This window comes from Mastacembelus armatus, chromosome 8, assembly GCF_900324485.2.
Source record: "Mastacembelus armatus chromosome 8, fMasArm1.2, whole genome shotgun sequence".
In the NCBI taxonomy this organism is placed as follows: domain Eukaryota; kingdom Metazoa; phylum Chordata; class Actinopteri; order Synbranchiformes; family Mastacembelidae; genus Mastacembelus; species Mastacembelus armatus.
The window spans coordinates 7,066,563-7,091,959 of record NC_046640.1 but is presented as its reverse complement, the minus strand read 5'-3'; the positions used below and the strand labels follow the sequence as shown (position 1 = coordinate 7,091,959).

The 25,397-nt window shown below is 39.3% G+C and overlaps 1 protein-coding gene across 1 annotated transcript in view; it reads left to right on the top strand.

Annotated features, from left to right (window-relative positions):
* LOC113141580 (xylosyltransferase 1-like) overlaps positions 1-24,904 on the top strand; it is a 30,020-nt gene extending 5,116 nt beyond the window's left edge. Inside the window, exons 2-11 of the mRNA XM_026326089.1 lie at positions 4,182-4,722; positions 7,341-7,513; positions 7,807-8,009; positions 11,495-11,575; positions 12,196-12,412; positions 12,533-12,709; positions 16,184-16,452; positions 18,214-18,409; positions 20,009-20,345; positions 23,524-24,904. Of these exons, the coding sequence (XP_026181874.1) occupies positions 4,182-4,722; positions 7,341-7,513; positions 7,807-8,009; positions 11,495-11,575; positions 12,196-12,412; positions 12,533-12,709; positions 16,184-16,452; positions 18,214-18,409; positions 20,009-20,345; positions 23,524-23,846 (2,517 nt within the window). The 3' untranslated portion in view covers positions 23,847-24,904. The remainder of the gene's footprint in view (positions 1-4,181; positions 4,723-7,340; positions 7,514-7,806; positions 8,010-11,494; positions 11,576-12,195; positions 12,413-12,532; positions 12,710-16,183; positions 16,453-18,213; positions 18,410-20,008; positions 20,346-23,523) is intronic.
* Positions 24,905-25,397: the final 493 nt, after the last annotated feature.

Sequence of the window (25,397 nt, the reverse complement as noted above, 5' to 3'; positions counted from 1 at the left end):
GGGTGTGCAGAAATATTGAATACTCCACCAAAGTTTTTCAGAACATAAGGTGACACTTTGTTTTGTCAAACCAACAGGCCAAAACCCAAATACGCTCAGTTTAGTACCAAAGAATACTAAGAAAAATGTCTTGCCTACCAGTTGCTTAAGCGAGTAGCTTCACTAGCCTCAGCACTTCTTTTATTTAATTATCTATTGAATGTCAAAAAAGGGGGAAGATGGGCAACAGAAACAACTTCCCAGAACCCAGAGTGAAATGTTCAGAGAGTATTTTAGCAGGTTTAACAACTTCTGGGTCGATTGACCGTGAGGTGGGAATCATCAGTTTTTTGGTTCCCAGTCAGGGTCATTTAAATCATGTCTGAACATGTTAAGTGTAGTCATAATGACTATAAAAACCCTCCATCAACAGAGCTCTCATACTATGATCCATCATGTCATTGGGTAAATAAAGATTAGGGCCACTATTTTAATCCAGTGGAGTGTGATAATGCACACGTACTGTAGCTTTAAAAACCATAGCAGCAGTGAAAGAGCCTGAGCTGCAGACCAGTCAATAGCAATATTACATTTTATTTAATATAATGGCAGACTTGAATATCCTTAATAGATTATAAAGCTCTAATATTACTGCAGCTGTGTGACATTAAAATGTGAAATTCGTCATCTGTTGTAGCCTGATGGGACAAACAGATAAGATGTAAGTTTATTTATAGGCCTGTGGTTGTAACCTGTAGTTCAACCCAGTAAGGCCTAATGTAAGGTTAGAGACTAGTGTCTCTGTCCTTACATTAATTAGTCACTGATTTAAAAAGAAATAACTTCAGTAAAGCAGTACTTTGGATTACAGCCTGCAACTGGGATTTTGATTATTTTCTCCCAGTGTAAGCTTCTCCAGATTAGGCTTTATGCGATACAATAGGTGTTTTAATATGGGCTGTATGGCACAGCAGGAATGGAGGAGAGCCACAGAGTTAAAGTGATTCCTGTTTATAGAACTGAAAACCCACAGTTTCTTTTAACCCATGGTTAACAAACCGCTTTCTGGAATACCAGATGTTGTTTTGTCCACCCAACACTCCAAAACACATTGTTTAGAATAATGTCCAAACACAGAAAACCAGCAAATCCTCACATTTCAGGATCTTCAGCCAGATAATGTTTTTGCCCAATTAGAGGAAAAACAAAGTGCAGTGTTTGTCCACCAAATAAATAAATAGTTAAGAAACCCGTCAAACTATGGGAGCGCTTTTCTACATGTATATAGTTCATAGTTCATTCATCTGCCTATTGGTGGTTAATTATTTTATCTATGAAATTTCTGAAAAAGTACCTATCCAACTTTGAAGTCCAAGGTGACATCTCCCAAACTGTTTTGTTCAACCAACAGACCACAAAACCAAAAATAGGTAGTTTACAATGATATATAACAAAAAACAGAAATAATTTGCAGGTGTTACTTTAATAATAACGTTAATAATTACTTCCCAGAGGAAATTCAAGCATCCAAGATTATTATAACACAGTACCCTCCAACCCCCTCTCAAACTATACTCAGCAGTAAACTATAAGCAATAGTAATTTCTGAAAATGCACTGTCCTTTCATGAATTGTCTCTGATCATTTTTAAATTTGTGCATCTTTTTAGGACAATACTGTAATTACACTGTCTTAAATCAAGATACCAGTACAAATGGTTTGAGTCCCTGGGGCATCACGATAGCCTAGTAGTTAAGATGCCTAGCATCTAATTGTAAAGTTCTTAATTTGATCCAGGCCAGACACTATTGTGGCACGCCATCCCACTTCTCATTTTATGTTTCCTGGAAAAACTGTTTTGAAAAACATGCTTGTCAGTTCCTGCGTCATGACTGCAGATCTTTCTCTTAGGCTACTTATGGCCCTATCAACCTCAAGCAACCATTTGTTTGAAGCATAAAATGCAAGATAAACAGCCAAAAAAGAAAACACTAAACACTCACTGCTGCTGGCAAGTCTCATTATGAGCACACAGTAAATTAGGAGTGGATTACTGGATGAACTTTGTGTTCATGGGTAACTAGGACAGAAACAATTCCTAGAGAAATTCGAGTGACTCAGTTACCAAATCTATATAACTATATACAGTTCACTGTGTTTCTCACAGATGGTTTTTACCTTCACACAACACACTGTGGGCACGTGACGTGACGGTGGGTTTGATTGTAAAATACACAGAGAGGAAAACATTGAGCAGTGAAAAGAAGACAGGCCAGAGAAGATGACAGAAAGTTTATCTGTTGTAAAGCTGAACTGACCTGCACCAGCTTCAGCCTATCAGTAGAAAACATCCAGTCCCGCAGCATCGAGCGCAATCAGAAATGTGTTTAGTTTGACAGATAATGTTTTTGTATGCAATTAAATAAAAAGTTGGTATGGTTCAAGGGACCAGACTTATTCTTTTTTGTATATTTAGTATTGCTCAAAAAAGTAAGATGATTTAATTTCTGATTAATCAGTGAAATAATTGGTAGAATATTCATTTATTGAATAGCTGCAGCCCTACTGGTAACAAGTTGGTAATTAGTTGTTGGTTTTATTGAGATGGATCTTTGGGCTTTGAACTGTTGCTTGGACCAAAAAAATATGTTAATAAGTGAACTTTGGCTGTGGACAGTGGTGAGGGACAGGTGCCACCATTTGCTGGCGTTTTATAGATAAAACAGTTTACTGATTAACATATTGCTAGATTTTTAAACTTTGGTTATCAACTACAACTAATTTACGAGATTTCCAGAATTCCACTTTCCTCTCACACCACCCTGAGGACATGCTTTATTTTTTAACACCACCTTTGGTAAGGCTGTAATAAAAGACAAATCCCCTCAGTATGATGATTTGGTCCAAGGTGTGTGCATGTATTGATGTGTGTGAGCCTTTTATCTCTCTCTACACTGGAGGTTGTATTTCACATTTCCTCTGTGTGTTTACACAGACAGTGACAAGAGAGCTGAAAATATTCTCACAAGCACAGGTTTGCACTTAACCCTCAAACAGCCCTTTGAACAGCCTGGCCAAAATGTTGTCAGTCTCCCAAAATGTCCTCACTCCCAGAATCTAAATCTGAAACTGGTCCTCACAAAAATAGCCACTCAGGTTTACACACACACACACGCGCGCGCACACATTCCTCTAAGCTGATATTACAGATGAGATAATGAAAGGTTGTCTGGAGAGCAGGTGGCAAGAGCTGATATTACTGCCTTCCCAGAGACACTTGGTGTGTGTGTGAGTGTGCACGTGTGAGAGATTCATATACAAACATACACACACTCACTTGCACTCACACTATGCCTGGAAAATACAGATGAAGAGAGAGAAGATATAGGACGATGTGATTTCTGTTTTTTAACTTTTTCCTTTTTTTTTTTTTTAACTATAAAGGGCAAATCAGTTAATTCTCTGTATGGACATATTAGGGATTATGAGGGAATTCAAGTAGTTGTATGATTGTATGATGATAGACTATATCATAACCTTTGTGAGAATAAAATTATAACTCTTTACCGAAAAGTGCAGGTTTTAATGGAACCAACTTTTTATGGCTGATAAAACATGGTTTAGTTAGATTTTGGACATGTGTGAGCTGTTAGCATAACATAGTGTCTCTCTTTTAGCTCCATTTTTGTTCTCTACCTGCTACTGAGGAAATATATGGGTCTCTAGCTGCTAAATGCTCCACTATGCTCTAGCAACTAGTTGCTAACTCTGTCCGTCTGTCTGCTGTTTGTTGATGAGTAGTGCACAGTTAGTTTACAGAACTTATTACCTGAAATTAGCTGCCTGTTGCTGCTGGAAATAAGGTTGATGAGAGCAAAAACTACAGTTGTCTCCTATAAAACCAAACAGTGGCTTGAGAGACACACATTGGTGATTATTCTCTGTAGCAACATCAATTTTCTTCTTGAGCTGCTGGAGCTGCATTCCAGTCTCTGAGCCTGAATTGATAATGTGAAGGAGAGGAACAACTCTATTGTTCAGTCCAAAGGAAATAAAAGGGCTCACATGCATACACAGATTATTTGTGTACTAGCATGTCAGCAGTTTTCATGCTTTCTTCAGACTGGACTTCCGACTTGTTCACTATGTAAAGTTCTTGTCATTGTTGGGATTTAACGCTAATTTTGCCTTCTCCCTCACAGGATGTCTACCACTCCCACCGCCCCAAAGAGAAACTTCGCCTGGACAGCAACAACAACGAGAACTCGGTCCCCAAAGATTTTGACACCATTGATAGCAACAGCAACTTGGGTGCACGATCCCAACACCGAGTGCCAATCGGAAATGCCAAACACAATCTGGATAAGGGCCAAGCACAGAGTATCCTGGAAAAATCTGCTAACGAGGTTCTGAAATACCCTCCCATCCATCCCAGAAGGATAGGCCATAACCACACCCACATTCGGAAATCCCACCCCCAGGTGCCAACCATCCCAACTCCAGTCCAGGGGTCCAATCAGGACCTACCATTGCACCAGTCGAAGAAATCGGCCAGTTCACCGCCACCTGGTTTGGAGCTGAAGAAGGAGCCATTGCAGTGTGAGATCAGTGGGAAAGAAGCCATTTCTGCTCTGTCCAGAGCCAAGAGCCGAGAGTGTCGGCAGCAGATAGTGGAGGTTTACTGCAAACACAAAGAGGGCATTTTGATGCCTGAGAAAGTGCCTCGGTACTGTCCCATAGAAGGTGAGATCAGCAGACTGCATTATAGGCTGCATTATAGAGGCAAAATTTTATATAAAATACAGATAAATAATAACTTAATGATATACTTGTTGGATTTTTGTATTGGGAGATGTAATAAAGTAACATTTTAGTGTCTCTAAACAAAGTTCATCTAGTTAATTCAAGCTTCAAAAACTCTGAAATTCCATTTTCTAGATAAACTGAACCCTACTTGAATGTAAAATGCTTTTTTGGTATTTTAACTTGACTGATTTGTATTTGTAGAAAAAAGATGACCTCAGTTAATATGCACCAATCACAGTTTAGCATTATTTGTGTAATATGTGAAAGAGCTTCTGTACGAACTTAAATGAGCTGTTTAACTCAGTTAGGGGGATAAACTCTTATTTATCTAGTTATTAGTATGTAATATTATAGAAGGTTACTTGCAGATATCATATTGTCTTTGTAATGATATGTTCCTGTTAGCCTGAAGGTTGTTGGGAATATTACCACTTGGAACATCACTACTTAAAAAATTATCCTTCTGTGCAAAAAGTCACTCAAGGTTTGGGGTGGACAACTCCAGTCCTCCAGGCCCACTGTGCTGCTTGTTTTCCAACTCTCGCTGCCCTACTCACTGCTGATTACCTGGATCAGGTCTTTTCAGCCAATCAGAAGCTGGAAGACACCATCTCAGGGGGTGGATTGGGGGTAGTCAAAGTAAATTGGTATCTTGCTCTCATCAAATGTAACTTCCCACCAAGCTAATTAATGTTATTATCTTCGTTCTCCTAGAAAGTACTTCCTTGCCAAACACATGGGACAAGTAGACTGTATACTCCACCACAGCTGAGCATTATCCTGTATACATTGGGAAATGAATTGCTGATTGCCACTGGTGCAAGTCCCACAGTTAAGTGGTGATGTGGGCATTTCAATTCAAAATTTACATGCATTTTGCAGAGTTGCCTTAAATCCATCCATCCATTATCCACTTATTCCTAACCAGGGTCACAGGGATCTGCTGGAGCCTATCCCAGCTCTCTTTGGGTGAAAGGCAGGGGTACACCCTGGACAGGTCACCAGTCCATCACAGGGCCACATAGAGACACACAAAGACAAACAACCACACACACTCACGCTCGAGTTGCCTTAAATCATTTTAAATTATTGCTGTGACATTTATATCATGCATATTATTAAAAAATGAATCAAATAAGCCCTGTGATGGACTGGTGACCTGTCCAGGGTGTACCCCTGCCTTTCACCCAAAGAGAGCTGGGATAGGCTCCAGCTGATCCCGTGACCCTGGTTATGAATAAGGGGGTATAGATGATGAATGGATGGACAAATAAGCCCCACAGCCCAGTAAGTGGGCATTAGCTGTTTTCAGCACCATATTCTATACATGTTCTGGGACCTTCACCCACCTCATCACCCCACCACTCTCATGTGCACTTGGTCTTCTGGCACCTTCAGATTTACAAAATAAGCACTGGTGATGGAGTACTCTAGCAAATGAAAGGCTGACAACCTGAAAGACAGAATGCAAAGGAATGGGAAGAAGAGGCGGGTGTTGGCACATTGCAAGTGGCAGATTGCAAAAAGTTAAAAGTCTTTTTTTCCCAATATTTATCCTTTGAGAAACATTTTTAATCTGACACGTGCCAGCATTATGAAGAGGCATCCCATTGGGTTTTTGTTCTATTTTTAGAACTTAAAGCATGAATGGACACAGTGAGGCTGCTGACCACAAGGATGAAACTCATGCAGCTTAATGACACCCTAATTATACAAGTGGTTTGTAGTTTTATTTTTGGAAGGGCTGACTAATGATTTTCTTGTAGCCATGCTCTTGGAACCACCCTGGGCCATTTGAGGGTTAATTTATATGATCATAGGTTGCTTTGATGATACACTAGTCATTATATCCACAGAAGAGTAGGAACAGATCATTTGGTTTGGTCTGATGTTCTACTTTGACTGACAAGTTGTGTCTTTTAAAGAGAACAAAAGGGTTGTTGAAGCAAAGTTTGGTATTTCTGTAAGAGCACACCCAGGCTATACACATTTCTCCCTGGCCATTCCCTCCTCTGACTCCCTCTGTCTGCACAGCGATGCTTGACTGGGCTGTCTGATTACAGTGATTTTTCCTCAAAACTCCAATTCTAGTGTCCCCCACACTAATTAGACCAAGCAGGCTTCAACCTGCACCATCTTTAGAGTGAGCATGATGATGGAAAAGCATTAGGCTGTCAGATAGTGTGTGCTGTATATACACGCGGCAGATTGAACTCGCCCAGCCATAGACAGAATATTTCCAGGGGAAGTGAAGTATTAACACTGTCTTAGAACCCACACTTTAGACCAAGAAAGAAAAATCCAGCAAATAGTCTGTTTCAAATTGCTGCAGGTCAGTGTTCTGTGTATGCACTAATCAGTAAACCTCTTCCATCCTAGACTATAGATATGTCTTTGATGCAACGTCTGAGGTAAAGAAATTGAAGAGAGAAACGTTGTAGACAGGGAACAGGACATGAAGGCATTATCAAAATTATTCAATTTAAATCATGTTAACCACCCCTTGAACAGTGCAGTATGTTTCATCAGCAGACATCTTTGTCCTCCCTGTCTAGGTAAGGCTAACGTGAACATACAGTGGGATGAGGACCACTCAGAAGCTGCCCCACCTGTGCCTGTACGGATTGCCTTTGTTCTGGTTGTCCATGGCCGAGCCTCACGTCAGTTCCATCGTCTTTTCAAAGCCATCTACCATACTTCCCACTACTACTACATCCATGTAGACCTGGTGAGGCTGCTGAATGTCATTAAGAACTTGTTTCATATTTCTTTAGTTGACATATAGGTTAGGCTTGCTCCCACAAACCACTACAACTAAGGGCTACTATGTCAAAAATAACACTCATGTTTAGATACCCCCCGTGGGGGTGTGGGGTTTATAAAAAGTGGGGCATGCAGACACCAGTGAGCACAACAGGGAGCATACTTGATGCAATATTGATATCAAAATAGTGAATGTTGAAATTGAATGTTGATGTAAAAAGTCCTTAGAAAATGAAAACACTTTCCTTCTGCTCTTAGAGGTCAAACTACCTTCACAGAGAGGTTCTGTCTCTGGCCAGCCAGTATCCGAATGTCCGGGTCAGCCAATGGCGCATGGCCACAATCTGGGGTGGGGCCAGCCTGTTGACCATGTACCTACGCAGCATGGAGGACCTTCTAAAAATGACCGACTGGTCCTGGGATTTCTTCATCAATCTCAGTGCTGCTGACTACCCCATCAGGTAAGAGAATGGGTCAGTCACAAAAAGCAGAGGGGTCACCTGTTGGCGATTAGATTAATTTCACTTAATTTTACTGAAAAAGGTTCAAATCAAATATTAAGTAAACATGAAATTGAAATTCAAGGAAAGGGTCGGGTTGAAATGATTATTTTTTACCTTATTTTAAAAAGTTACATTTGAGGACAAGATGCTGTGATAAATCTGGATAACTAGACACAGTATTATTTGCAACCCTGACAATTTGCTTAAGACAAAGGGCCAAACGACAGAAGTCTTCTTACTGAAACATATTCCATATATTGGCATCAGTTTTGTTAAAAATCCCTTTATTTTTCCCTGTATATACAGCTGCAGTATATACAGCTGCAGTATATACAGCTGCAGTATATACAGCTGCAGTATATACAGCTGCAGAAGACTGTAGGAGATTCACCCATCATGTCAAGTTCCTGTCAAACACACAGCACATTGATTTGTTAAAGCACTGCATCAGCTAATGGCCAATGCCCGGTGGCCTCACAGCCTGCTGGGTGTGTTTGGTTTGTTTAAGGTGCTATGAATCAGGTTACGTGGCCAAAGGACCACGAGTGCATCGACTCTGAATTGACTAAGAATCTCTAGCTTTGAAAAAGAGCTTATTAATGGCTGTCATGCTGCTTGGGGATTTGGGGTGATTTATACTGTTGTAGACAAATGTGGCTGTGACCAGTGGATATTGACTGATTTACTCACTGTAGTTGCAACAGTAAAAAGGTTTGTGGAGGATATGGTCAGTGTTTGGCTCACCACTGAGTGATCTGTTATAACTTGTGCAGAGATGTTTTGATTCTTTTTTTTTTTTAGGTTGTGTTCTTCTGAGTGTAGGTTTGGCAGTGTTCTCGCAGATAAATTGTGAACTGGATTTGACCTCTGTGGAGTTGTTAGAGTCCAGCAGCTATAATTGTGATTTGTTCTGTGTGTGTCCCATTTATAACTAATTCTGGTGCGTTGTTTTTATGAACCTAGGTCTTATTTTTGTCCACCCCATCAATGATAACAATATTACACCTACAGAGGTAGCAAAGATTATTTTATCATTATTTATTGTATGTCCTGTAGGATATCAGAAGAGAGGGAAAGAGGACCATTCCAATTTCTTTATTTCACATTGACCAGACTTTTTCTTCTAATCCTGAATCTATTAGCTCAATTTATGCCATTTTGTGAAGCAGATTTTTCGACAGTTACCAGTGTTTTATTTCTTCAAATGAAAACGTTTCAGTTGAGAGTTTTATAGAACAACCAGCAAATCTTTGCCAATTTTAGTTGTCAAATTATTCTGAAAAGTTAAAACTGTTAAAACATAAGTACCCAACTTTGTTCTAATTGTCCATCAGATTTGCCAAAACTACTTCATAGTTTAACTATGACCTTTTTAAATCTTAAAGGTGCAATATGAAAATAAATAAATAAACATAAGATGTAAAATTTTAGCAGCATGTAGTGGTGATATTGCAAAATGCAATCTTCTGATCAACCCAGCCCACCCCACCCATTTGCAGGTGATGATGATGAAACATGATTCCCTGTCTAGAGCCAGTCTTTGGTTTGTCCATTCTGGGCTACTGTAGAAACATGGCACTGCATCATGGGTGCCTCTGTGATAAGAGACCCGCTCCCCTTGTAGATTTCAAAAGCTCATTAAGATTAAGAAATGCAGTCATGGTCAGTATTTTCCAGTGATTAAGCACTAATGACGTATTTATGAGTACTATATTCCAATTCTGCTAATAGATTCCTTTAAATATTACACATTGGGCCTTTAATGTATGTGCATGTAGTGCAGGCTTACACAGAGAATCTCAGGTGACCTTTGGTATTTTGTCTTTACAATTAAGTAGCTTGGAACCGGATTTTGTATGAATCTCTGACAACCTGTGCTCCTGCCACTCTGAATTGAGTTAAAATCAAGTTGATAGTGGTATTTTGTCCCAAAAGGCTGGTCCTAATCCTGAGCTCACCTCTTTCTTAATATAAACTTAGTTCAAAACTAATGCTTGTCCTAGCATCCAGCTGCCGTTTTGAAGAGGTACAGACTGAAGTCATATTTTCTTTATTAGATATTTTCTTCATCTTTCTAACATTTGGAGTCCTTATAGGAATAGAACAGCAAGAACCCACAGTAACTCACACATCCATGCAAACACTGATCTGTTCTCTACTGTCGTGCCATCAAAGTGACTGAACACCCTTCCAGCTAAAATCCATAGCGCAGCCACAGAATTAGCACCACACCATCAATAGCAGTGACGTGCAGTGTGAGTCAAAGGAATTATGTATGTGTGTATGTTTGAGTGTTGGTAGATATGTTTTTCATGAACTGGTAGGAGTAAGTTGCATAAACATTTAAAATGTCAAACAATATTATCGGGTTTGTGTTCACCAAACTGCATGAAATATTGCTGGCATGTATTTTATTTACGTGATTTTAACTTACTATATTGCAGATTCAGGTTAAATAATTGTCTCTGATTGGAACTTTTCTAGGCATACACATGATTTTCATGTGATCATTTTAACGAATATGTCTTACTGGTCACACTCAGTGAAGAACTTTATTAATTTGACCAGTTTTTAGCTTTTATTCTTGATTTTCAGCTGAAAAAAAAATTCATACTCTTATCTGAATGTAAATACAATTTGTTGAACTCTGTGTTGGCCAGTCCACACAAACATTTTTTTTAAGGGGATAATGTCAAAAGGCCAAACTATGGCAATTTGAAAGATTAATATTTGTAACAAAAATAAAGATAAGTATCTTAAATATAACTATCTGTAGATAACAAAGCTGCAAAGTGCTGCAGTTTCAGTCAGTTTAATGTGTGTCAGTAACTCACGAACACAAACATGCCCACTAACACACACATGCATCCCTGCGGTTCATCTTAATGAGTGTAATCAAAATGGTCTGTCTGCTGTCCTGTCCACTCATTAGGACAATGCCAGGGTCAAGCCTACCCCTCACACTACATGCAGGGATTGGCTGTTTGAACATGCTGCTTCCGCCCCAGGTCACACGCTGTTTTCTCTCAGATGGAAGAGACCCAGCTGTCCCAAACAGAGTCATGTGAAGTAACTCTGCCCTAAATGGAAGATTGTTTTGCATTGTTTAAATAAGGAGACGCGTCATTCAAATATTTAACTGCATCCTGCTTAGACATGTCTCCATTAACGGGAAAAATCCTCCTCCACACACTCAGAAGGAAAACATGTTTTGGCAATGCACTTTGCAACATGTTCATTTTAGGGTTCAGTGCTGTGTTTTTATTCTTCTTCTTCATAGACCACAGTATTGGACAAATGGAAAAATTTGACCTGGTGGTGGTGCTAAATGAAAAGTCACAGTATCATACCTTCATACATATGACCCTCAGCTGACTGATCTGGTGATGTGTGTGCTGTCTGATTGTCAGAATTGGTAACTGACAGCTGCTGTCTCTCTTCAGGACCAATGATCATCTGGTGGCTTTCCTGTCGAAATACCGCAACATGAACTTCATCAAATCTCATGGCAGAGACAACGCACGGTACGAGTCATTAGCTCTGTCTTCTTTTTTTTTTTTTTTTTTTTTTTTTTTTGGTAGATACAATGAAAAATAATCAGAATAAATGAAACATGCCTAGTTCTTTTATATACATGGAAAAGTACATTGTCCAATTATTTTCCCCAAAGTCAGGTCAAAACTTACATTTAAATGTTTGCACGATTTGCAGGTTACATTTCTCGCTTATTTTTGCATTTGCATTTTAGCGTCACTATAGTGAGTCACTATACACGTCTTGAAAACTGGTAGTAAAAATGTCCCAAATAGACAGAAGCCTGGCATTTTGTTGAAGCTGGAGTATTTTTGCAGATCTGTTGGTGTGTGTGTGTGTGCGCGTGTGTGTGTGTGTGTGTGTGTGTGTGTGTGTGTGTGTGTGTGTGTGTGTGTGTGTGTGTGTGTGTGTGCGCGCGCGCGCGCGTGCGTGTGTGTGTTAGTTTAGTAACTGATTGGTGATTAATAGTGAACTTGAATTCACTAATAACGTTATAGAGTTTAGCTGTCTCTTTCTACACTATGGCAGTAAATGTGCCTGAGTGGGAATATTTGATTTGTGTCTCAGTTTTAGAATTCAGGTTGACACTAAAACGCCTGTGTCTTCTCAGTTTCATCCGTAAACAGGGCCTGGACCGTCTCTTTTACGAGTGTGACACCCACATGTGGCGACTGGGAGACCGCAAAATCCCAGAAGGCATCGCAGTGGACGGAGGCTCCGATTGGTTCCTGCTTAACCGGTCCTTTGTGGATTATGTGGTTGGAGCCAGGGACGAGCTGGTCAGCAGCATGAAGCGTTTCTACGCCTACACACTGCTGCCTGCTGAAGTAACCCTTCAGAATCTTTATACAAATACAGAGAAAGTAGTGACTGTCTCACCTGTGTGTGGGCCTTTGAGATTGGAAGATTAAATGTGAATAAACTTGACTGTGTTTCTGTGCTTCCAGTCATTTTTCCACACTGTGCTGGAGAACAGCGTCCACTGTGAGACCATGGTGGACAACAACCTCAGGCTTACCAACTGGAACCGCAAACTGGGATGTAAATGCCAGTATAAGCACATCGTGGACTGGTGTGGCTGCTCACCAAATGACTTTAAGCCTTCAGATCTGCCACGCTTCCAGGTGAGTCCCAACCATCCCACCCCAGTGCCCCTCCGCTCAGAATGTAGTCTTGTTTCTTTTGACCGGGATGATTGAGCTTCAGTGTGCAAAATGATTTATGTAAAATCTATATGGGACACGTGTTTTTGTTCGAACGTCTTGACCACATCTGAGGCGGATCTCTCAAATTTACAAGCTAAGAGGGACAAACCAAAAACAGCTTTCCAAGGCTCCAGAATAACTTTTTCATTAGCTGCACTGGTGCACCTCACTTTTTTATTATTATTTTTTAGGTGCATAAGCACAAAATTTAGGTGCCCCCAAATCCTTGTATACAGGAGTAACCCCTGCTAACAAATGCTTTTGACTTGATTATGAGGTGCTGGCTTAATGAAGATGTGACTAAATCTATAAAAGAGCTAAATAGGCTTGATGTTTTAGTTTAGCTTAGCACAAACCAGTGCAGAGGTCTGTCTCCTGGTTTCTCTTCAGTGATAAAATGTTGTTCCATTGCTCTGTGAAGAAAAGGTGACTTTTTTCAAATTTGTTTAGCTTAAATCTGATGTCCTTTGGAGGGAGGTTTTAAAACCTGGCCAGTCAAGAGCAGTGAATTTACTTTCTTGACTCAATGACTGACTCCACACAATTTTTATTATAAAGTGAGCCACCATCCTGTACCCGTCTTTGTACTTTGAGCTTCGACACCTGATCGAAATACTTGGAAAATGTGGTTCATAATGTATTTTTGGCATAGATGCATGGTGTGGTGCAAGCAATAACAATGGATCAACATGTTTTCCCCATTTTTAGTCACTTTACCATTTGCTGAAGTTTCTTCCAGCAGTTTGTTCAGGAGTTGTTCTCAATACAAAGCAAATTAGGTGGCCCCAGATGACAGTTTCACTATTTCTAGGTCTAACTCAGACTCAAAGTCTGTCTTTGTACAGCCACCCCTATGATTTCATTTTTAGAGTACACCAGTGGTTCCCATGCTTGGAGGCGGGCCCCACTGAGCTACTGATGGCTTCTATAAGGAGAGCTGATCCTGGAAAGAGCTGTGCTCTTTAGTATTTTTAGAGCTTTTTAGCTCAGAGCCACTGAGGTTTCTAAGGTTGTCATTATCATAATGTCGGGGTAGGCAACTCAGTCCTGAATGTAAAGGTCAGGAACACACATGTACAGTATATACAGTATAATACATTTGGCTTCATTTCTGTGAAATTAAGGTGTGTCTTCTTCTGTTTGCCATCTTTCTGTTTTTTACATTTATAGATTAAAGTAGATGACTTGTAAAAGACTGACTGATTCACCAGCAATGAAATGGTCATTTAGTCCTGAAACTATCTCAGACAGTGTGAATGATATAAAGATGTCACTTTGGAATCTGGGAATTTGTGATTGGCATTTTACACCTTTTTCTTTGACATTTTCAAGATCGCTGAAAGTGATTGAAAGACATATCAAGAATGAAAATAATGATTAGCTGTAGCACTGCTATGCATTCAAGAACCTAAAACAACTAAAATGAGAGAAAGTCCGATCCAAAGCAGCGTGTTAGGTCAAAACCTGTTTAACATGAGCGCAGCTCCTCAAATCATATTTTCCTGTAACTTCCTTTAGACAGAGCAGAGAACATTATAACACATTTATATAACTTTCCTCTGATCTTATGCTGAAGGCTACAAAATCCTTCCTAACCCTGTAAGTAGAGGTTCCTTCTGTTGTCTTTAGTCAGTTTGGTGGGACCTCACCCTCCTGGTTACATCAAATACCACACCCTTTCTTCCTCGAACTGGGCCACATGATGAGTGGTGGTGTGTGGGACCTGACTAATATTTAATTAGGTTCCCATAAGAAGCAGGATAGAGAGTTTTTAGATGTATATCTTTCTTCTGTGAGGGGTCTATGAATACCTAGATGTGCTGTCATTTCATGTAGATATAATGTAGAGATCATAGTGAGGTGTCAGGTTTTAAACAAATGGCAGCATAACCACATCATTAACACGTGACCTGGAATGAACTCAATAACGTGCACTTGACAGCTGAAACGACTACAGGACTGGTTGAGGGGAAATCAGCAACAGTTTTATAGTGGATTCATTATTTTAGTGGTTTTACACTCAGAAATGTCTTTAAAGGTGATTATTGGCTGGCTTTATTGTTGCATGATTTGTGATTGAATATCTGTTGATAAAGCAAGATGTTTAATTATGTGAACTCTGATTTTCATTTTTATTATTTTCTGACAATTTATTGGCCATAAAATGAATTTGTAAAACCTGAAAATCATCTGCAAATTAAGTAATAATGAAAATGACTTCGTTGAAGCCCTAGAGTAACATTTTGCAGTGTCAAAATCAACTTGTACTCTGGAGGGCTAATGTAAGAGATCAGGTCTCTAATTAACCTGGAAGATTTCTACAGACATTTCTTGTTAATTAAGCCAAATGTTAATTTCTAAGGTTTTACTCACAGCGTTAGATTGTTCAGTGTGTGGGGTTTTTTTTATAGGTTGTGTCTGTCTTTGGTTTCAGTGGGGATTTTTTTGCCCTGTCATTTCCACCTTCTTCTTTTTCTGCACCAAGTTATTTCAGGGAAAAAAGGAACCTTTCACTTCTCCTTTGATATTCTGACATGGTGTCAGAATGTGTGTGTGTGTGTGTGTGTGTGTGTGTGTGTGTGTGTGTGTGTGTGTGTGTGTGTGTGTGTGTGTGTGTGTGTGTGTGTGTGTGTGTGTGTGTGTGTGTGTGTGTGTGTGTGTGTGTGTGTTGCCAGGTTGTGGTCACTCTAAGATCATAAGGTTTAGACATGTAGACAGAGTGAGACGATGAAATCTAAAATCCTGCTTTTTCTAGTGTGTCTGTGTGTGTAGTGAATTAGTGTAGTGAATGTTGTGTAATACTGAGTATGTTGAACATTTAAGAAATCATTTGCATGAATCTGCATACAAAAGTTTTTTACCACAGGTCAGTGTGAACATGTAGAAAGAATCAGCTCTGCAGTGCTTCAGCAGCAGAGGTCACTGACCTTTCCTTCAGATCCTTTGTCCTACACTTGTCTCCCACCACAACAGTTAGTGCTCAGGTGCATAGGAACTAAGCAGTTAAAACACAGCACTGAATCAGGCTGTGGTGTGTCAGTGAGCATTATTTCTGGGTTGTTTTACAACAGCGGCCTCTATCATGGCCACCACTGGTATATATTCGAATAACATAAGTGGTTATGCTGAGAATAAACATGTCTGTGGCAGCATGATTCACTGACCACACTGAATGTAGGACTTTAATAATTAGATGTATTTAATGAGGTGTAGAAGTCTGTTTCTTGCTTCCTGGGACTACAGTTAAAATATGTATAATGCAGATATGTGATTTACACATGTAATCCTACTATAAAACAAATGGAAGGATCAATCTCTTTGCTAATATTTTAACTGAAACTCGGACTTGTTCTTACTCTAATCTTTCTTGTCTCCTGTGTATCCCAACCACAGCAAGCATCAAGACCCACCTTCTTTGCCAGAAAGTTTGAGGCCAGTGTCAGTCAAGAAATTATCAGTCAGCTAGACTCCTACCTGTTTGGAGAATATCCTTCAGGCACCCCGGGCCTCCAGGCGTACTGGGAGAACATCTATGAGCAAGAAACAGATGGCCCTGCTGGCCTATCAGACTCCATGCTCAGCCACTATCACGCCTTCGCTCGTATGGGACTGTCTCGTGCTGCCAGCTCACTGCAGGGCCACCCCAACGACAACAGCTGCAGGTACAAATACAGCTACTAGGCATTTATGTATGAAAAGAGGTAGATGTCTAGTCTTGCTGTTGGCATTCAGGACTTTATTATTATTATTTTTATTATTATTATGCTGTCAATCAAACTCTGATGCATACCAAACAACTCTGGTGTGGCAAAACCAATTCAGACAAAAGAAGCTTAGTCTATGTAATACTGATGGTGACAGTCACCAAAACCATCCAGTCTGAGTCACAGTGAGTCCGTCTGACCTGTTTACAGCTTGATTTGTTTGCAACAGTAATTTTCCCTTGATTTGGAGAGAACCATGCTACAGGTGTGGGCAAAAAGCTGTACAGGAATTGTTTTTGGCTTTAAGGTCCAGTTTGGCCTCATACACACACACACACACACCCCTCCTCACCTGTCTTAAATGTATTAGGCTGTTTTGTATAAATGATTTAGTAGTTGAGTCAGTAAATTTAAGCCTTATGTTTTTGCTGTGAGGGGAAACTGCACAAACACTGTCTGACTGGAGCGAGGAGGACTGGGACATGAAATGTCTTCCCACTAAACTCACATCATTGGTGTTTGTGCATGTTTGCCAGTGCAAATAAAATACGAAGATAACGCTAACTTGTTCTGAGGTACAATTCGGCTTCAGTGGCTGCACAGCCAGGATTTTTCCAGCAGTATGTGTGTGGGGTGGGGACCCACACTAGGTACAAGGAGGTACTTGTTGGAGCTGGGGTGGGAATTGGTGGCTTGGGTGGGGGCAGCACCGAGGGAAATGCGTGTGTGAATGGGGTGGGGGGAGGGTGGGGTTAAAACAGGACTAGTCTGTTCCCCTCAACCTGTGACTTCAGTCAAGCAGTATTGTAGACCACATTCACCCTAATGTGGATCTATTTAAAAACACCGTCTACATGTGAAACATGGCTCCGTCTACATCAGTACTGGGAGAGTTTCCAGTTTGCAGATTTTGGTCAACACTTAAATTAAAAACAGCTAACATTAAAACCACTTAATTGCTTCTCTTGTGTTAAATTAAATTTAATTGTCTCACTGCCACCAACTACTAAGTGTTTTACAGAGTTAACACAAACAGGAGCTGTTTCTGCTCTTGCTTCATTCAAAATGCTCCAATTCTGTAAATCTTTTCCATGTGTTTCATTTTGCAGCTGTTATTTTCAGATTGTCGTGTTGCTCTTGTTGCACAGATGTGCTGGTTTAAAAAGTGATTTGAAAAAGTGTTAGCTCAGTGTAAATTACTGGGCTGCTGCACTCAGACCTTGTATTAAACCACTGTTTTGCACTGATGAAGCTGTCTGACCACAGAAACATAGCAAGACTAAATGTTTACAGTCATTGTAATAGCTCTGTGAGGCTCCAATTATTTTGGACAGCATAATGTTTATCATGTTCACTCTGTTTAGTGTTAGCCTGCTAACACTTCTGACTGGCACACTGTACAACTGAGCAGGAAGGGAATGTCACTGGTTTTACAGATATTTAGGCATGAACCAAAATATTTGATAAATTCAAAATTAGATATGATGCTGGAGCTAGAGGAAAAGATACTTTAAACTGAACCAAAGTGGTGGATTGGTGGACTGACTCAGAGCCATGCTGCTCATTGTCTGTCAATGACAACACTTAAGATCAGAAATATTGACTCACAATTTAAGTGACTAAAATGACAACCCGCATACAACACAGAAGATATTTTGTTAATGTAGACACTTTATTGCAGACATTTCTAAATTTCACAGAAGTGTGTGTGTCTTACAGGTACATTGCCATGAGCCATCCAGTGTCCGTCCATCTCTACTTCCTGTCAGACCAGTTCCAAGGTTATCTGGTGCGTCATGTGGCCACTAATCGAGCCTCCACCCAGCTAGAGAACTTGGAGACCTGGGTAACACCCAGAGACCACTTCACCTTGGCCAGCCCACCCCACCCCACCAACAGGCTACAGCACGTCCAGGTCAGAGTAATAAGTACACACACACACACCCACCCACACCATATTAATTTGGCAACATGGATTTAGATATTTCAACTGAGGCTACTGTACCAGTTACTAGTCACCATATTTTAATATCATACTCAACTTGTTAAGCATTTGAGTTTTAAATCCTGTCAAGTGAAAACTATGTATATCCAGGTTGGATAGTTTGAGGTAGAAGTACTTTAGTTGAGAATCTGCATTTATGCAACTTCATTCTTTTACTCCTCTACATCTGTAGTTAATTTTCAAGTTAAATTTTCTGTCCATTTCTGTGAAAGCATCAGACATGATGCAATGCTGAAGATTAAATTACCCACAGACTGGTCCAATATACAGCATTAAATATATATATTTATATACAGTAATATTAAACCAAAAACATAATATTTAATGAAACACTAGCATGTTTGTTTACTTTGTCATGGAAAAATGAGTTTCAATGATTGATTATTCTTACTGATTATGATTTGTATTGGTTCTTACTGTATTGTTGGTTTTTCGGGTTTCAAGGCTCATGTGTTTTTCATCATATGATTTTTCATCATATGATACAGATACAGCAAGTTTAATGACTAGTTCAACTGTTTTCTGTTTTTGTATTTCAATTTTTATCGTTACTGATTAGCGAGTTGGTGTGAAAACTAATCTAAAAATATATAATTATTAGCAGTTACATAAAAAACTCATACGTTAACCTTTATTTCTATAGATCTTATACTGATTTAAAAACAGAAATACAAGATTATAAAAATGAGCAGCGGTGGACGAAGTACTCAGATTGTTTACTTCAGTAAAAGCATCAGTACCATGCTCAAAATCTCTACTACGAGTAGACGTCCTGCACCCTAGTCCTACCTAAGTAAAAGTGTCTATATATTATTAGCAAAATGTACTTAAACTATCAGAAGTAATAGTACTAATTAAAGAAAAACATATTACCACAATGAAAACACCATTTGTTTTTGGATTAGTATTACTGCTGCATTGTGTACAATGACCTACTGCTGTAGTTGTGCAAGTATGGATCAATTTATGCTTCATCTACAGCAGTACATCATATTGTACAAGATATCTCATGTTTGAAATTTTAAGTGGACATGATGGGATGAAAAATTTAGAAAACTAGTAGCTGTCAGATGTACTGGAGTACAAGTACAAAATAGTCTAGTAAAGTACAAGTACCTCAAATTTGTGTAGCATTGAGTAAATGTAATTGCAGTTCACTGCTGAAAATGAGTTTATAGTAGATTGCATTACACTGATTAGGCTGATGCTTTCATTAAAGGCAACTTGCAGTGAGGGCATTTAAACAAGAGTGAGAGCTAGATACCATCTAAAACAGGAAGTAAATCCCTTTTAAATATGTGACCCTGCAGCAGAAGATGGCTTGTGATTTTGCTGTCCTGATGTCAGCTGACAGCTCATTCAACCACTGTGGAGCCAGAACAAAGAAGAACCTCGAATGACCTTGCTATTGCTAGAAAACCCCTAAGCTGATGGCTGAACTGTGGCAGCCTGCAGAGATGCAATTTGGAATTCAGAGTCAGTCACAAGTCATCTCTTCCTGTTCTTTAGGTTGGGATGGACTGGGATCCTAAGGAGCGTCTCTTCAGGAATTGGGGTGGTCTGCTAGGGCCGGAGGACGAGCCAGTGGCTGTGCAGCGCTGGAGCCGAGGTCAGAGCAACCTTACAGCCACTGTGGTGTGGATTGACCCCACCAACGTCATTGCTGCCACCTATGACATCCTGGTGGATGCCTCTGCTGAGGTCACACACTACCGGCCGCCACTCACCCCGCCACTCAGGCCTGGAGTGTGGACATTGAGGGTGCTGCACCATTGGAGCCTACTGGGTCAGACCAACTTCATCGTGGCTCCCCTAGAGTTTCATAAACAACAGCCCATACAGCAAGGTGAGCAATCCTAACATTGTGCTCAACATTACATGTTCAGGTGACACACCACCTGCAGACTGATCAGTTCACATTACTATCAGTGTTAGGCTATAGTATGACAGTGTATAGTATAGAAATAGTGTAGTATGGGTGATGCATGACATGTACAAAATGTATTATGAATTCCTGTTACCATTAACACAGGATGAAGTCACTATGGATTTCTGTGATTAGTTTGACCTTAACAGATCATTAGTTAAGGGATATTAATTCACATTTACCTCATCTGTTGAGTGATGTGCCACAAAATTAGCTGCATTCCAGTTACACAAAGGCTCATTTCAGACCCAGAAGAAGTCATACTCTGAGGGCAATTTAAAAAAAAAAAAAAAAAAAAAAAAAGGATCTGTGGAAGTTGTGTGTAATTTGGTAGAAATACTGCACTAAAACCAAAACATTTAGCAGGGTCAAATATGACAAATTAGAGAAGAATTGACATGTTGCTGGGTTTTTGTTACAGGCCTTCCAATACTTCTGCCTAGTTTATAAATGGAGCATAATTAAGACTGGATGATTTAGCCACATATAAATGTTTCTCAGATTTTCCTGAGAACTAGAACACAGCTAATTTAGTGACATATCAATAAATGTATGAATGAAAAGTGAATTACCATTGAACTAATCACAGAAAGCATAGTGACCTGATTATTTGTTAACATGAATAACAGGAATCAGGAATTCATGACACATCATGCAGTAATTCATGCATTAAATATTTTAAGCCATGTATTTGTTAAACATAAGTATATGATTTCTTATCAAGTCATCGTATTGCTGTGATTGTATGCATCAAAAGGGTATTTGAACATTTATTAAGCATTTTAGAGAACAGTTCAAAAAGACAAATATTTTACATTGCACTATTTATAGTGCAGTCTTTATAGACCATATCACCAATTTTTCAGTATATGAAAATGAAGCATATTTACTAGACAAAAAAAAAAATCCACATATTTAAGTTTTTCTTGTAGCATTCATCAGCAGTTACTTGGCTCACTTGTCTAACAAATCGTTAACACATTTGACTGCAATTTCAGCACATCATATCTAGGTGATACAATATCTGGAAACCGGCAATGATGAAAAGAATGAGCTTCTCACACTTATTCCAAAGACACATGAATTCAAATGGACAATGTTTCAGTTTTCTCCTGTTTAGTATCAGTTTTCAGCTGAACATCAATCTGAAGTCAGTGGATGAACAGAGGAATATCAGTGATAATCACAGCCACTGTAGAAAACTATTTTTAATCAGAAAAAGCACTTACCACCACCAGCTGCACCCTCATGGTAACAACTGAACCATCTTCATGACAAGTGAAAAACTCCATCTACTGATAGATGCCACAAGATGAAAGCTCTTGATGAAAGACCAAATAAGTAGACTTCACAATAATAATGAATAATAAAATCAAAGTGTTATTTCCAAGGACATGAATTGAATTTAAAACTTTAAACCCAAATGAAAATGCATTCATACTGCAGATAACTAGACAGTAATGTTTTTGTCTAATCCACTGTGGTAAATACTGGACAAATCATCTCGTCATAGCAGTGCAAAAATCCTCCAAATCCACTACTGACCTGAAAGAATATTAAAAGTATGAATGTATTAATATTTACAGTACTCACATTTTGTAGACATGAAACCAAGTAGAGTGGATAGTTCAGGGGAATGTTTCCAGCAAATACACAGGGCCAGGACATCTCTACCAGTAAGGAAAGAATGAAACGTTAAAACTGAATAATATCATAGGCCACCTCATACTTTTACTTTGTGCAGCATCAGTAAAATACTAATTACACCTTAAAACCAAAAAAAAAAAAAAAAAAAAAACATTGGCACATTATTAATATTAACCTTCAGTGAAACTCATGGAAACACCTGTTGAAATTATATTCAATAGCTTTAGGGGGATCACTGTGGACCATATGTCAGTGGCAGATCTACCGCTTAAATTACACACAGCATGAGACCCGCCTGTCTCAGCTGTCAACACCATGCATGCATGTATTTATAGTGTCAGTATCCAGTCACGCACACGAGGTCACCTCTATCCAAATTAGCCTCCCCTGGGGTTACGGTTTCATTTGTTTGACCTAAACATGCACGTGTGTCTGTGTACAGGGGATAACTGCAGGACTAAGTAAAGTCCAGGCATGACTAAACAGATTTTTATAGGCCGGTGTTCCAAAGTGGAGGAGGCATGTGGTTTGATCTGATCTTGGCCTCTGTAACTGGTGCATGTATGTTCACCTTTAAAAATCACTTAAGTCTGATCTTTACAAAGGTGTTTAACAAAACCCACTGCTCTTCTGAGACATGTCCAGAACTCTCAAATAATCGTCTGGATGACGCTATAAAATGTACTGAAAACATCCATAGAACAGATGTTTGCTTTGAACAAAGTGATTTAGCAGGAGTCCAGAGACACAACAGGTTGATGTTTTCATCAGATGAAGAGTATTTGAGGGTGATGGGACGATTGTTCTTTAGAACAGCATAGCAAAGAAAATTAAAAGCCCCATTTGACCTCATCGTCCTCTACATTACTCCACGACACTGTCACAGAGTCATCAGGACAAACCTCGAGGGGAAACAACATTTTTTTAATGTTATCCTGCAGTTGCTGTACCAGCTTTACACTTGGCACAGTCCATGGAAATACTGGATTTAATTATTGGTTTCACCTCAGTCAAGGATGTTTCTATCTCAAGCACAATGTTAACACCTGTGAGGTCATCTGGCTTAGTTGCAGACTAATGTACAGAACACAGAGGTCACAAATGTGGAAAATCACGTAGGATGAAACCTGATTTAACACTGTTTATTCCAAGCCATAGACTGTATATACAGATGGACCATGTGAAAGATTCCCAGATATGTTATCATGGTCACTTGTATACAAGTGGTAATTTTTCAATAAGTTATTTGATGGTATAAAACAGGTGTATTTCAAATGACTGACATCACATGGTCCAAGTTCATCCAAAGGCCTGTTTTTTGGGAACTGGTCTTTAGCCTTTCATTAATCAATGTTCTCAAATCTTAAAATGTGATCTTAAAGTCTTTGTTCCTTTTTTTTTTTTACCCCCCCATCTTCTCCTTACCCCTGCTCCTGATCCTGGGATCTAGAGGATGCTCTGCGGCTGCATAGTGGCCCAGCCAGGAACTCCTATATGGAGCAAAGTTTCCATGGCCTGAACCCTGTGCTACGGCTGCCCGTGAGCCTGGGCGCTGTCGAGGAGGCAGAGGCCAATGCTGGCCTAACAGGGGCGCCATTGCATCGCTGGCTGGACCAACTGCTGGCAGGCCACTGGTCCGCCTCAGATGTCTGCTCAATGGGTCCCAGTGCTTGTCCAGTTATGCAACGATGCCACCTCACTGTCTGGAGCTCTGCCAGCCCTGACCCAAAATCTGAACTGACGCCACCCAAAGAAGATGGACGAATCAGGTAGCAGATGGGCAGACTGAGGAGGAAAAGTGGACAGATAAACATATGAAGGCATAAGGCTAATGTCCTTTCAGTGTTTGATATTTATTTATTTAAAGTTTGTGAAGGATGGCAGTGTGGGAGTAAAAAAAAAGGATGGCTCTTCAGAGGCAGTGACTGGGATGAAGAGGAACAGATGCTGAGGAGAAAACGTCTTCAGTTCTCATTCAGTCTGCTGCTCTGACAGATATTTGGGACTACAAAGTCTTGTACGTAGGCTCTATACCTCTGGTGTGAGTGTGCTTAATATGTTGAGAATCTGAATATTTACAGTTTTAAATTTTTAGGCCCATTGTCTTAAGACAGTTTTTGCAATCAAGCCTTAGTTTCATTAGATAAATTTCATTTTAGAGTACTAATTTACTTTTTTTTTCAAGGTTCCCACTCATCCTGGAAACCCTGAATTATAATGATTTCATGCAGTCTTCTACACAGAACTCCTAGAAAATGGAGAAAGATACAAGAGTAAGTGGTTGTCCTGTAAAAATCCAACAGGTGCAACAAATTGGGGCTTCAAAACATTTGCCTTCTAAAATGTTTATTTTCAAGATAATGGGCCTAAAAAGTTATTTGTGGCCATAGATACTCTAATACAGAGCCAGGTTTTTGGGGAGCTTTGACAAAATATATTATGATCAAATATATACACCTTGTAGTTCTTAAATTTGGTTATTTATAGCCCACAATAAAATCACCTAGTAACTTTAAAAACTCTTATCTAGCCAAGTACCTCAGAATGTTACTCAAATACTTGAGTAAACAACCGTTGCAAACTACCTATTAAGGATTTATTGAAAGTTTTCTCCTTTCGTGCCGACTGGTTCTGTGTGTGTTTCTTTCTGTGCCATGTCTGAACCTTTCAGACCACCTGAGACTTGAAAAGTGTGAAGTCCACTATGCTGGAACTCAGAAGAGATTCACCTACTTTCTCTTCCATATTTATTCTTTTTTCTTTTTTTTTTACTCTGCTTTTTATTTGCGTTTTGCTACAGAAAATGATGTGACCAGGTCAAAGCGTACAACTGCTACGTGACTAATTTAGTCACAAGTTTATATAAAACAGAAAAAATCTTTCTTTTAGTCAGTGACTAATATTTGATATGCTGATTTTTGATGCAGCAGGTGAATTTTTTTTTTTTTTTTTTTTTTTTTTTTTTTAAATACAAAAATGTCTGCCTTTATTTCTAAAGGCCTTCAAGTGTCAGAACTGATGACAAGTCAGTCAGTCAGTTTGGACAAACTAGTTTATTACAACCACCGTGTTTCGATTGGATATTTCTGGGGCTGTCACTTATTTTTTAATCTTTTTTTTTTTTTTTAATCTGTTGAAGTTAGTTTATCAAGGGGATATTGAAAATATAAAGGCAAATGCCAGTCAACAGCATTGTATAATGTTTGCAAATGAATATTGTGTATTCGGGGCAGCACTCGAACCCCAAAGCTATTCAATTGATAATCTGAAAAACTGAGAAAAGCAGCAAAACATATTTAAGAAGTTATTAGGAAATGATAGTTT